Here is an 11,578-nt window from a genome sequence, read left to right as displayed (position 1 = left end):
ATACCTAGAGCGACATCACTTCCTTCATGTCCGGAGAAGTCTTAGGAGTTGAGTCAAAATCTGAATCTAAAAAAAGCAGCAGAAGACAATCAGAAAATTGAATAACAGCTTAGCATAAATACCTAACTCCATTCATATGTCTTATGTCAAAGAAGTACCAAAATTCATTGACTGTTAGATCTAAGTCAAAGAATTGGCTTAGATTGTGGAATCCCACCATCACACGAACCGTATTCAGAGAACATTGAGCAAGGGCACATTTTATGGAGCAAAGCACTTCTTGGAAAAAACGCGGTATAGGAAAAGTAAACCCCAACACAAAATAATAGAGGTGGAACTTGATGGCTCTCAGAGCTCTATCACATGGCTCACGATACTACCATCTTTAACACACTTCACGCGCACTCCCGATGGAGTGGCATGCTAATATGCCTCAAGGAAGTCTCTAAACAATTCATCGAAGCTAATCTTGAAGTGAGCAACGTTGAAGTAACCAACCTTGCTCAAAAACCCGCCTTGAAGGTACAATGACGGCACACCATCATCAATCTTGTGGTTCGAGGAAGACATGCTTGAAGAAGTTCTACAAAGACATGAAGAAGACTCGTTAGACGACTACTTAAAAAAAATAAAAAAGGAAGGTATGACACAGCAAGCCCCTCGCCCAAAAGGCCTATTGGCCATTATCACATTTCCCCCAGGCACGGGCCCTAGCCCAGCCTTCAAATAAAAAAATAAAAAAAACAACCCGTAGGCCACGGCCTATTCCTCTCCTCCCTCAAGCACGGGCCTGAGCCCAGCTTCAAAAAAAAAAAAAAAAAAAAAAGGGATGCCCGCGCCTCACCTCTTGGCCCGTCACCAACGGCTCGAGCGCCAAGCCTAATCCTATGCCTTACTACCTGGCCCGAGCCAGCCATGCACCACCAATTTTCGGCCCGAGCTAAGTTACCCTCATGCCAAGGCTACCCCACGGCAGCCTTTGAAACCGTGGCTTTTCAAGCCACTTTCTCACACTTCCTCGACCCCTGTCGAGCCAATTTCAAGCCTCGAGACTTCCAAAAATTAAGAAGACAAGAAAATTAATTTTTTCTTACCTAGAAGCAACAAGAAGACGAAGCAAGCAACGAAAGACAATCTTTTGCACGGGCAAGATGTAGAAGATTGCTGGAGGAGGGGGAACAAATATCCTCCAAGCTCTCTCTCTCTTGAAGGGTAGAATAAATAGCTCTCCAAAGTTGATTTAATAACCCACTTAAGGTGGACTTAAATAGGCTTTGAGAGAAATTTATTTCCCTTTCCTAGAAGGATGTAATTTCCTATTAAAGAGGGAATCTACATCAAAATAGGAAACAACCTAAGTTTCCTAAAGCAAGGAAATCTCTACACCTGTTGCCCTTTTCTGCGAGCAGCCCAACAGGTGTGGGGGCATTTGTGGAGCCAAAAATAATCAAGAGGCAACACGTGAATTTTTTGGTAAAAATGACAAATTACCCTCGAGGCACACTGAGATTTCTACGCGTGAGTAGTGGGCAATCATCCCTCAACCAAGTTAAAAGTTCCCAAAATAGGTATTAATTCAAAACCTAATTCATCCATCCTCATCAAATCCTCTCCACAAGGTAACCCCCAAATCATTCCTTTTTAATTATATTAATTAGCTAATTAATTGGTTTATTATTCAATTAATTTACTAATTAGGTACAAATCAAGAATCTAACCCAAAAAGCCATCCAAGTGGCCGGTCCATCTCCTCCTAAGGGGGCCGGCCACACCCCTATATAAACACCATCATTCTCTCTAAAACTCAATTCCAATTCTCATCCTAAACTCTCTAAATTCTCCAAACACTTATCTTTCAAAATTCTAACTTTGGCATCGAAGGTTATTCGGCCAAAGCCCCCCCCCCAATTCATCGTGGGCGTGTGAGGCTCTTGACCTTGACCTAAGGTGTTATTTATTTTGTAGGTGCAATTTTGTCCAATAACAAGGAGGAAGAAATTTGCATCCACAGTTAGTAATGGGCAAGGTGAAATTTCTCATAATCTCTCCGGGCCCCGAAAGAGTGGACAACCGTGGCTTTGCACTAGTTGTCCCCCCTTTTAGGAAAAAATAAATAAATAAATAACCATTCTAAGTTATATTTGTAGTAGATAGGCTTTAGATTACAAAAGAATCCCAAAACAGTAAGAAAACCTTGAAACCCCACCCAAAACCCATTTTACTTTCTGCACCAGGAATATAAATTTATCATCGTCTGCTCGTGCACTTCGGGAGTCACTCGAGCAGGATTTCAACTACGCACTGGCTGCTCGTGACCGGGGAGCGATTTCTTAAAGAGTCCCATTTTCTCGTTGGAGTTCTTACTTAGGAGCTCCGAGCTCTTGTTTGTTTGCTTATTAGCTAGTTTTTCCTCACAAGTCAACAAACCTTTCTTTCCATCGAATATTTTTTTCATTTAATTTTTACGTACATGTATAGTCGAATTAAAATATAATAATTTTTGAAGTTGTTCTAGCTAATTATAGTCAAGAATAAGATAAGAAGAGTTTTAAATAATAAATATGAGAAAATGCGGGGAACCGCAATTCTTTTACATTTCACACGGCGTATGTCATTTGACACCGTGATGAAGTGCACAGCCTAGGATCAACTAGGAAGGACTAGTCAACTGATTTAGACCAGCCTTATCTTCCTATAAACTTAAATATAAATTAAACAATAGCCCTGCAAATGTCTGAGAACTACAAAAGGGTTCCATTTTCTTCAACATGCTATCTTCTGAGTTGCTCCTGTTTATTTATTGAAACCCAGATCAAAACTTTCATTTGTTTTATGCTTTATTGATTGTTTTCTTTGTGGTTGTTGATTATGTGTCTATTAGAGTCTATTGATATCAAAATCTTGGAGTGCTAGTCGTCTAAAATTTAGCTGTGAATCAGAAAACTAAACAAGCACAAGTTTTCCACATTGATGCTGTTTTCAAACATTTGGAGTGCTGATAATGTTGAACAAAATGGACTAATCATTTGATAATCATAAGGCTTTGATTCTAAAACCCAATTCAGTTCAAGAATACACAGACCATGGGGGAATAAAAAAACGAATAAAAGAATACATATATATAATAAAGGAATTGGTGATACAAGAAAATGAATGCTGCACATGAGAAGAGAGGATATATGATCATCTGGATTTCTGGTCTCGCTTTCAAATTAGAACCTGGATTGCTTGCATTCAGCTGGAAGGCCTTCCGGGAAGCGTTTAAAATCAGAGCAGTAGTTGTAGATCATGAACTTTTGTTGCACCCAACGAAGTCTTTTTCGGCCTGCGGCATCAATCCCTTGAGTTTCCCATGTACTCTTCTCTGTCAATGGATTAGTAGGTATGGTTGAGGCACATGAGGATGATGATCCAGCAATACAAGCATTGGCCTTAAAATTTCTGTAAGTGGCAGTGAAAGGAGCTAGAGTCCAATTAGTCTTGACAAGGCCACCTCTTGTTGCCCATTCGTCGGCATTCCAAAGACTTGAGTAAACCCTCATGGGCTGGGTTTTAGGGAATGGGACTCCAGCTGATTCCAAATTGTTGAACACTCTGATCGGAATGCTGTCCACCAAGAATCTGCATAACGTTTCATATGCATGCATTAGAAAGTGGTTTATATAATTTGTGATACTGTCAACACGTCCGCTCACGTGTGACATCTGACCTAAAAAAACTGGTTAGTTGTGGGTGTATGCCCTTACATAATGTTTTGTCTGTTCCAAACAATTGAGTAGGTGTGGAAGGTCTTTGTGGGATCAAACCAAAGATGGAACTGTTGTTCTCTGCCTCCTTTTCCTTGGCTGAATACATTTGTATGGAGAGTGTAGGGTTCACCAGTTGAATTACCCAAAAACTCAAAGTCAATCTCGTCATGAGTCAAACCTTCAGAAGATAACTGCATATATATACATTTTTGTTTCAAAAACTACCAATGCAATTGCATATATAACAAAAATGGAACAACAAAATTGAGACTACATCAATAATGGAAGAGTTTAAGTTAGGGCCAATATCTGCGTTGGTTAGCAGTGGCCAATTAGTCCGTCTCTCTAAAATCTTCACAGTAAGGATTGAGAGTACTTACATAGTAGGTAGTGACAGTTCCAGCTGAGTTCCCAGGCACCAACTTGATTTGCATATCAATTCTTCCAAATAAGTACTCATTCTTAGATTTGAAACCAGACCCAGAAACTTGATCAAGGTTGAGTGTGAGAAGCTTTCCTCTGTCGAGTATCTTAGCGCGTCCATCGCCAAATGTAATGTCAAAGTCTTGATAGAAATTTCCAGCTTGGGCAGCCATGGCCATCAAAGAATTTATGAACAAAGAAAGAAAAAGTATCATCGAAACCTTAGACGAATAAGACATTTCTAGTAGTAGAACAAAAGACCAAGAGAGGTAGCAAGAGAAGTTTAAGCAGCTGCTTTGAAGGGAAATATGATGAGTGGTAAGGCTGTTTGGGTTTTGATGCTATAATTTGAGTTGTGAAGCCCTTTATATAACTAGTATGCCGCGTTGAATAGAGCTGGCAGTATTTAAAAAATTAAAACCCTAATCTTAAGCTCCCTTTGCAGAACTGGGGGAGGTGTGCCTGGGGTTTTGACTTATTTGCACTGCCAAAGTTGATGCAATACTGTATTATATTGTACAATATAATACAAACTAGATCGCTGGCTGGCTGGCTGGAGGCAGATTTGCAATTTGAGAATAGAGGCTTAAAAGAGAAGCAGGAAGCAGCACAAGAAGCCAGATGCTGGTTATGACATGTGAAGGAAGAGTTGATCGGCTTGTGAATCATTTTTAATTAGTTTTTGCAATGTCTTGATTTTGGAGCTACAACGTACATTTTGGTTGTGGCGCTTAACATGCATACTTTTACTTGTTAATTAAGGTCGTTTGATAATTTTTTCTTTTTCAATTTTCAGTTTCTGTTTTCAGTTTTTTGAAAATTGAAAACAAAAGATAGAAAGCTACTTTTGATAATTATTTTTATTTTTTTTTGCTTTTCATATGATTATCACGTACAAGTATAAGTGAATAAGATAAATATTTGCTAAATTATATATATATATATATATATATAAGAATAAGTTTAAATAAAAAATGATAAGGGAAGTATAGAGACCGTAGGGCAATGATCTACATTTCCCATGCACGGCATATGAATGGAGAACATAGTTTGAGATCAACTCGGAAGGACTAGTCACATGTCATCTCTCTTTCTCTCTCCCCTTTCTCTCTCGTTATGAAATTTTTTTAATACAATACCAAACATTTCCTCAGTAACTTGGGATCAGTTCGAGTACTGCAACCCGTGTAGATACGTACAGTAGAAAACTCCATCCAAAATCTTGGTTTTTGGGTCAACCCTGCTAAAACGGTTCAGGTTTTATAGCTACATGTCGCGTTGCACTTTGCGAGCAGAAGGGAAACTGCATGTAAAGATTTATTGTGTTTTTACTTTCAACTAAATTATATAATAATGCATGTCAACTGCACCAGCCAAATTGTATTAGTTCCAAAATCAGCAAATTATTAACAAGCTGATCAACTCTTCCTTCACAATATGCCATACTTAAAGTAGTATCTGCCTTCCTATGCTGCTTCCTGCTTCTCTTTTAAGCTTCTATTCTTAAATTCCAAATCTGTCTCCAGCTAGCCACAATATTTATATGTATACCACTCTATAAGAAAAGGGATTGAAAAAAAGGGGGATTTCACATCCTATCAAACTTCAACGATCCAAACCGTCTATTTTCAAGTTACACTTCATAAATTATCCTTGCAAAATTTAGTCAAATTAGAAATACTTGAGGCATCTAATTGAATTCAAATAAATTGATGAACACTATGTTCTAAGAAGCATTGGAATTTCATCGTGATAATTTAAGGGGCAAAGGGTTTCATATTTTATTGAATTTTTGTAATGATGATCTATAAATCGTGAGTTACCTAATAGACGATTCAGATTATTAAAGTTTAATATGAAATGAGTTCCACAATTAATCCTCATTTTTTTTTTCAAAAAAAATGAATATCCCTTTACTTAAATTACCTGTATATATACCTAGTTTATGTTATTACATATTGTTTGGCATTAGGGTTGGTCACCCACCTCCCCAGTGCCACCTTTGGTTCGATCCCGCAAAAGCCTTGCACACCTATTCGATTATCTGGAACAGTCAACGCATTATGTAATTAGTACTACATGCACTAACCTTTAATTAATTTCTTTTAAGTCAGATGCCATACGTGAAGGGGGTGTTACGTATGGATAAACAACTTTCTAATAATTGTGCAAATGTTACGTAGATTCTTGGTGGACAAGATTCCAATCTGAGTGTTCCGCAATTTGGAATCAGCTGGAGTCCCATTCCCTAAAAACCAACCCATGAGGATTTACTCGAGTTTGGGGAATGCAGATGACTGGGCAACAAGAGGCGGCCTTGTCAAGACTAACTGGAAGCAAGCAACCAAGGTTCTAGTTTGAAAGCGAGACCAGAACCCCGATGATCATATATCCCATGTTCTCATGTACAGAATTCATTTTCTTGCATTCAATGGCGGATCCAAGAAATAATATTATGGGGGTCAGTAAGAAAAGCACGCGCAACGCACAATTTTTTTTTACCAGAAATAGCATGCATATCGCCATTTCATCGAATCTTGGTAGCCTGAAGTCATTTGGAATAGCATACTGCACACCTGTTAATGCCTCATTTACGAGGGTAACTAATATGTTCTAAGGCTGCTCCCATATGAATGCTTAACAAAGAAACGTACTTATCTTGAACACACTAACAATGTTTGATATCATTGCATTCCATTAATATGTTTGTCCAAGAATGATGATGCTTTGTTATTCACTGAGATCACCATTTCATTTACTCTTCTTTTAGACATTTTATCAAACAGTTGGAGGGCATGTATGAAACCAACTCTAATCTTCAAAAGGGCAGCACCCAAGGTATCCATGGACATTCACCGAAGTTTGAGGGTCAGCACCCAAGTATCCACATACGTTCACCAAAGTTTGGAGGATCAGCTGACCCCCTGCCCCTCAATACATCTGCCACTGCTTGCATTGCCACTTCATGTAATATTTATTCTTTCTGAAGAAAGTTGAGACCAAATTTTTAAACCAAATGATGTGTCACCAATAATAAATAAGTACGTTAATTAACACTTAATTAATAATTCAATCATCCACAACCACATCATTTGATTTGCAAACTTAGTTTTAGATTTTTAATTTCTCTAGCATTACCCTAAAATTATTGGCAATATGAGGTAGTAACTCAACTCCTTATAAACTCTTGTTTGGTTTCTCTTTTATCGATATAAGACTTTTTACCTTCACTTCCTCGCACTCTATTTCCTTTTGCAAATAGGCTTTTTAGCCAAAATGGTCCCTGAGATTTGCATAACTCCTCACTTTGGTCCCTAAGATTTCAAATCAATAGAAGTGGTCCCTGAGATTGTCCACCATCCATCATTTTGGTCCCTCCCTTAAAAACTCCGTTAAGTGTTCCGGAGCTCTTGGCCGGAAGTTTGGGCAATTTTCAAAACTTCATAACTCAATCGTTTCTTAACCAAATTCGACCCATAATATATCAAAATGAAGATAGGAAAGTGTAGAATAAGAGTATACCATTTGGAAGCCCAATGGTTGTCATAGATGGTCAGAAAATAGCCTCAAAGTTGACTGGTCCGAGAGAAAACTGGAAAACTCACCAGAAACCAGGTAAACTTTAAACGTTCATAACTTCTTTAATACTCAACGAAATCAAGTGATTCAAAAACTAAAATCATACTTCTCAACGAGAAGAAGAGAATGGTACCTTTTTTGACAGCTAACTCGCCATGGTTTGGCCGAAAAACAACTCGAAAGTGGCTAACTCGAGACCAAGACAGCTCGAAAGTGGCTAACTCGAGACCAAGATAGCCACTTTCGAGCTGTTCTCCGGCCAAATCACGGCGAGTTAGCCATTGAGAAAGGTACCATTCTCTTCGTCTCGTTGAGAAGTATGATTTTCTTTTTTAAGCACTTGATTGCGTTGAGTATTGAAGAAGTTATGAATATTTAAAATTTACCTAGTTTTCGGCAAGTTTTCCAAATTTCCCTCGGACCGGTCAACTTTAAGGTTATTTTCCGACCATCTACAGCAACCATTGGGCTCCCAAATAGGTATAATCTTATTCTACACTTTTCTATCTTCATTTTGATATATTATGGGTCGAATTTGGTTAAGAAACGATTGAGTTACGAAGCTTTGAAAATTGCCCAAACTTCCGACCAAGAGCTCCGGGACACTTAATAGAGTTTTTAACGGAATGAGCAAAATGATGGATGGTGGACAATCTCAGGGACCACTTTTATTGATTTGAAATCTTAGGGAGTAAAGTAAGGAGTTATGCAAATCTCAGGGACCATTTTGGCTAAAGAGTCTTGCAAATATAAGTTCATGTAATAATTAATTTTCTTTTTGTCCATGGATTTTTTATTCTTGCTTGATGGAATTTATAATCGATTACTTAATTAACAAATGATAATATAACCCGGAGCAAAGCCATGGTTAAACCCTAAAAAGAAAAAAAAAAGAAAAAAAAAGGGAAAAAAAAAGAGAACTCTCAAGTTTATTTCATAAAATTATAAGAAAACTAATGATTATAGCTTGAAAACTTTGAATTTTAACCAAAAACCATGTAATAACTTTATTTAATGATTAGGACAAAGATCAATACTAAATCATTCTAATTAAAATGGCCGAAATATTGAGTTTACGATTTTATCCCTAACGGCAAGCTTTTGTCCGTTAATCTCTCTTCATTATGGATCTCTCTCATATTCTCCCCCCCATTTTTTCCTGACATTCAAAACCTTCCATTTTTCTATCACTATGTAAAAACCACAGCTTCGATCCCAAACCTAATTTTGAGCTGTCTCCATCTCTATGAAAATTGGAAACGATCTCTTACAAGCTAAACGGTATGATTTTGTCACTCTCTCTCTCCCTCCCTCCCAAAATTTCTCACTCTCTCTCTCTCTCTCTCTTCTTTGTAAAGATGAGCAAGGGATCTGCACTTTCACCAACATCGGCAAAAAAACCAAAGGTGAATTTCTACCCTTCCCTCCTCATTCATCTGATTATTAACCTTTCAATTTGATGAAGAAGAAAAGAAGAATTCAAGGTAGTGTTTTTCAATTTTTCATAGTGTATTCGAGGTATTGTTTTTCAATTTTTCTGCTTTAGTGGAGTTCATCGTTTGTTTCTCCAGAAAATAAATTTGAGATTTGTTAGCTTTTTGTTCAGTTTTTTTTTTTCCAAATACAATGTATTTTTTTTCCATATACAGTTTTGCCAACATTTTTTTTTTCCAGAAGCAATGTTATTTTTTTGTTTTCCAAAAACAGTGTTATTTTGGTTTTTTTTTTTTTCAGATACAGTGTTTGTTTGTACACCAACAAAATGTGTTTGTTTGTACACAAACAAAACAAACACTGTATCAGATTATTTTTTCTGAAACAGTGTTATTTTTTATTTTTCCAGAAACAGTTTTATGTTTTGTGTTTTTTTTTTTCTAGAAACAGTGTTATTTTTTGTTTTTCCAAAAACAGTTTTATGTTTTGGTTTTTTTTTTTTTAGAGACAGTGTTATTTTTTTTGTTTTTCCAGAAACAGTTTTAATTTTGGTTTTTTTTTTTCCAAAGACAGAGTTAGTTTTTTTTCCATAAACAATGTTAGTTTTACGCCGATTTGTTGCGACGGTGGTTCTGATTTTTTCCATAAATATTTTTGGGTTTCCAAAAACAGTGTTAGTTTTTACACAAACATTATATCTGATTTTTTTTCCCGAAACAGTATTATTTTTTTTTGTTTCTAGAAACAGTGTTATGTTTTGATTTTTCCAGAAATAGTGTTATGTTTTTCCAAAAACAGTTTTATGTTTTGGTTTTTTTTTTTTTTTTTTTTTTTCCAGAGACAGTGTTAGTTTTTCTTTGATTTGTTTCGATGATGGTTCTGGTGCGTTTTGCACTTCTTTTTCTCCAGTTTGTTCACATGGAGGTTCTGGTACGTTTTCCAAATCTTTTTCGTCGGTTTGTTCCGATGGAGGTTCTGGTACGTTTTGCACTGCTTTTTCGCCGATTTGTTTCAACAGAGTTTATGCCATTGAACTTGTTTCGGCAGCTTTGTTTGAATGAATGCTTCCTTTTTCAACTTTGATTTGGTGGTTTTTGAAATGAGGGAATTCAATTTGATAGGAAGACAGGGAGTTATTATGGCGGTTACGTGCTGGTTTGAGGTTGATGAAAAGTCAAGACAATATCGAATCATTTAGGGGTATTTATGGAAGTGTATATTTGTAGTGGGTTGGGCTTGTAAGTTTGGACCGTGGACAATAGTTTTGGATAGTTTTTTTTATTAAACTTTGAGCCCTTTTGGTTAAATAACATTTTGGGATAGTTTTTGGTTAAATATTTGTTGGTCCAAGCCTTTTTCATTAAAGCTCTCTAAAATTATACGATGGGTCGAGTACAACTTCTGAACTCTGAAGCAATTCGAAAACGAGGCTAACAGCCCAAACAAAATCAAGCAATAATAAATCTAGGCCAAGATATACCTGTGTCAGACTTGATGTTATATGGAGAGTGTGTCCCACATTGATGAGGGACAAGTCTAGCTAAGGGTTTGTATAATCTTGGACTACTTTTCATATTATCAATTAATTTTATGATGGAACCTCAATTTCATCATAATATTATAGCAAGTTGTCCCTTATGTGAAAGCCCAAAAGGCCACACGTGTTCCATGCGTCACCCACTTGTTATCCATGTGTAGGCTGGAAAATCGGCTACATGTGCGGGGGCGTGTTGAGAGTTGATGTGTGGAGAGGTTGTATCATGATGAAAGTTGAGATTCCATCATAAAACCAATTGACAATATGAGGAGTAACTCAACTACTTATAAGCACATACAAAGACCCTCCTATCATATGCCATGGTTAGGTTTACGAGTTGTAATTGAGTTGTGTCATGTCATTCCAATTTTTTACGAGAACTAGTTGACTCTATATCGACCTCTTTGATTAATCGGTCAACAGTGTTTGCATTATCTCGTCAAGATCCTAACAGTTACCAATTAGTGTCCTAAATATAGTCATAAGGGCAACATTTATGATGATCAGGGGAAGTCTTAGTTTTTGATATAACAATCCCATTCATTCAGATAGACTGATAACAACGGCATCATCCAAAAAATATGAGCTAGTTTGTCGCATGGCCACAATCCCAATTTGCAATGGGAAACCACATTAATTTGGACATTCAATCTCAATATTCTAAATACAGCATGATCTATTCAAACGCAGCATACCACTCTGCCTACAATTTATAAGCAACATTTTGTGTTTCGGAAACAATTTTTACGAACTGAGATACAATCTGAAGATTAATTTAGATTGTATTCTTAGTTTTACTTTTTAAATGAAAATCTAGAATACATTTAGAAATTGCTTTTTCTCTGATAGGAAATTG

The 11,578-nt window shown here is 36.8% G+C and overlaps 1 protein-coding gene across 1 annotated transcript; it reads right to left on the bottom strand.

Moving 5' to 3' along the window:
• Positions 1-2,979: 2,979 nt before the first annotated feature.
• LOC103947453 (xyloglucan endotransglucosylase protein 7-like) lies at positions 2,980-4,491 on the bottom strand. Its single transcript, XM_009358358.2, has 3 exons — positions 4,130-4,491; positions 3,747-3,940; positions 2,980-3,621 (listed from the first exon to the last, which is right to left on the bottom strand). The coding sequence occupies exons 1-3, from the start codon at positions 4,409-4,411 to the stop codon at positions 3,213-3,215; spliced, it is 885 nt and encodes a 294-aa protein (XP_009356633.2). The 5' UTR covers positions 4,412-4,491; the 3' UTR covers positions 2,980-3,212.
• Positions 4,492-11,578: the final 7,087 nt, after the last annotated feature.

The sequence above is a fragment of a genome, unplaced genomic scaffold (assembly GCF_019419815.1).
Source record: "Pyrus x bretschneideri cultivar Hongxiangsu unplaced genomic scaffold, Pyrus_bretschneideri_v1 Contig12, whole genome shotgun sequence".
Taxonomy (NCBI): Eukaryota; Viridiplantae; Streptophyta; class Magnoliopsida; order Rosales; family Rosaceae; genus Pyrus; species Pyrus x bretschneideri.
This window is presented reverse-complemented; position numbering and strand designations above follow the sequence as displayed.

Excerpts from the sequence above, each read along its gene's own strand:
- LOC103947453 (XM_009358358.2), bottom strand. The coding sequence starts at position 4,411 with ATGTCTTATTCGTCTAAGGTTTCGATGATACTTTTTCTTTCTTTGTTC. Across the intron at positions 3,941-4,129 it reads GAACTGTCACTACCTACTAT|TTATCTTCTGAAGGTTTGAC; the intron begins GTAAGTACTCTC and ends ATATATATGCAG. Across the intron at positions 3,622-3,746 it reads TGGAACAGACAAAACATTAT|ATTCTTGGTGGACAGCATTC; the intron begins GTAAGGGCATAC and ends AACGTTATGCAG.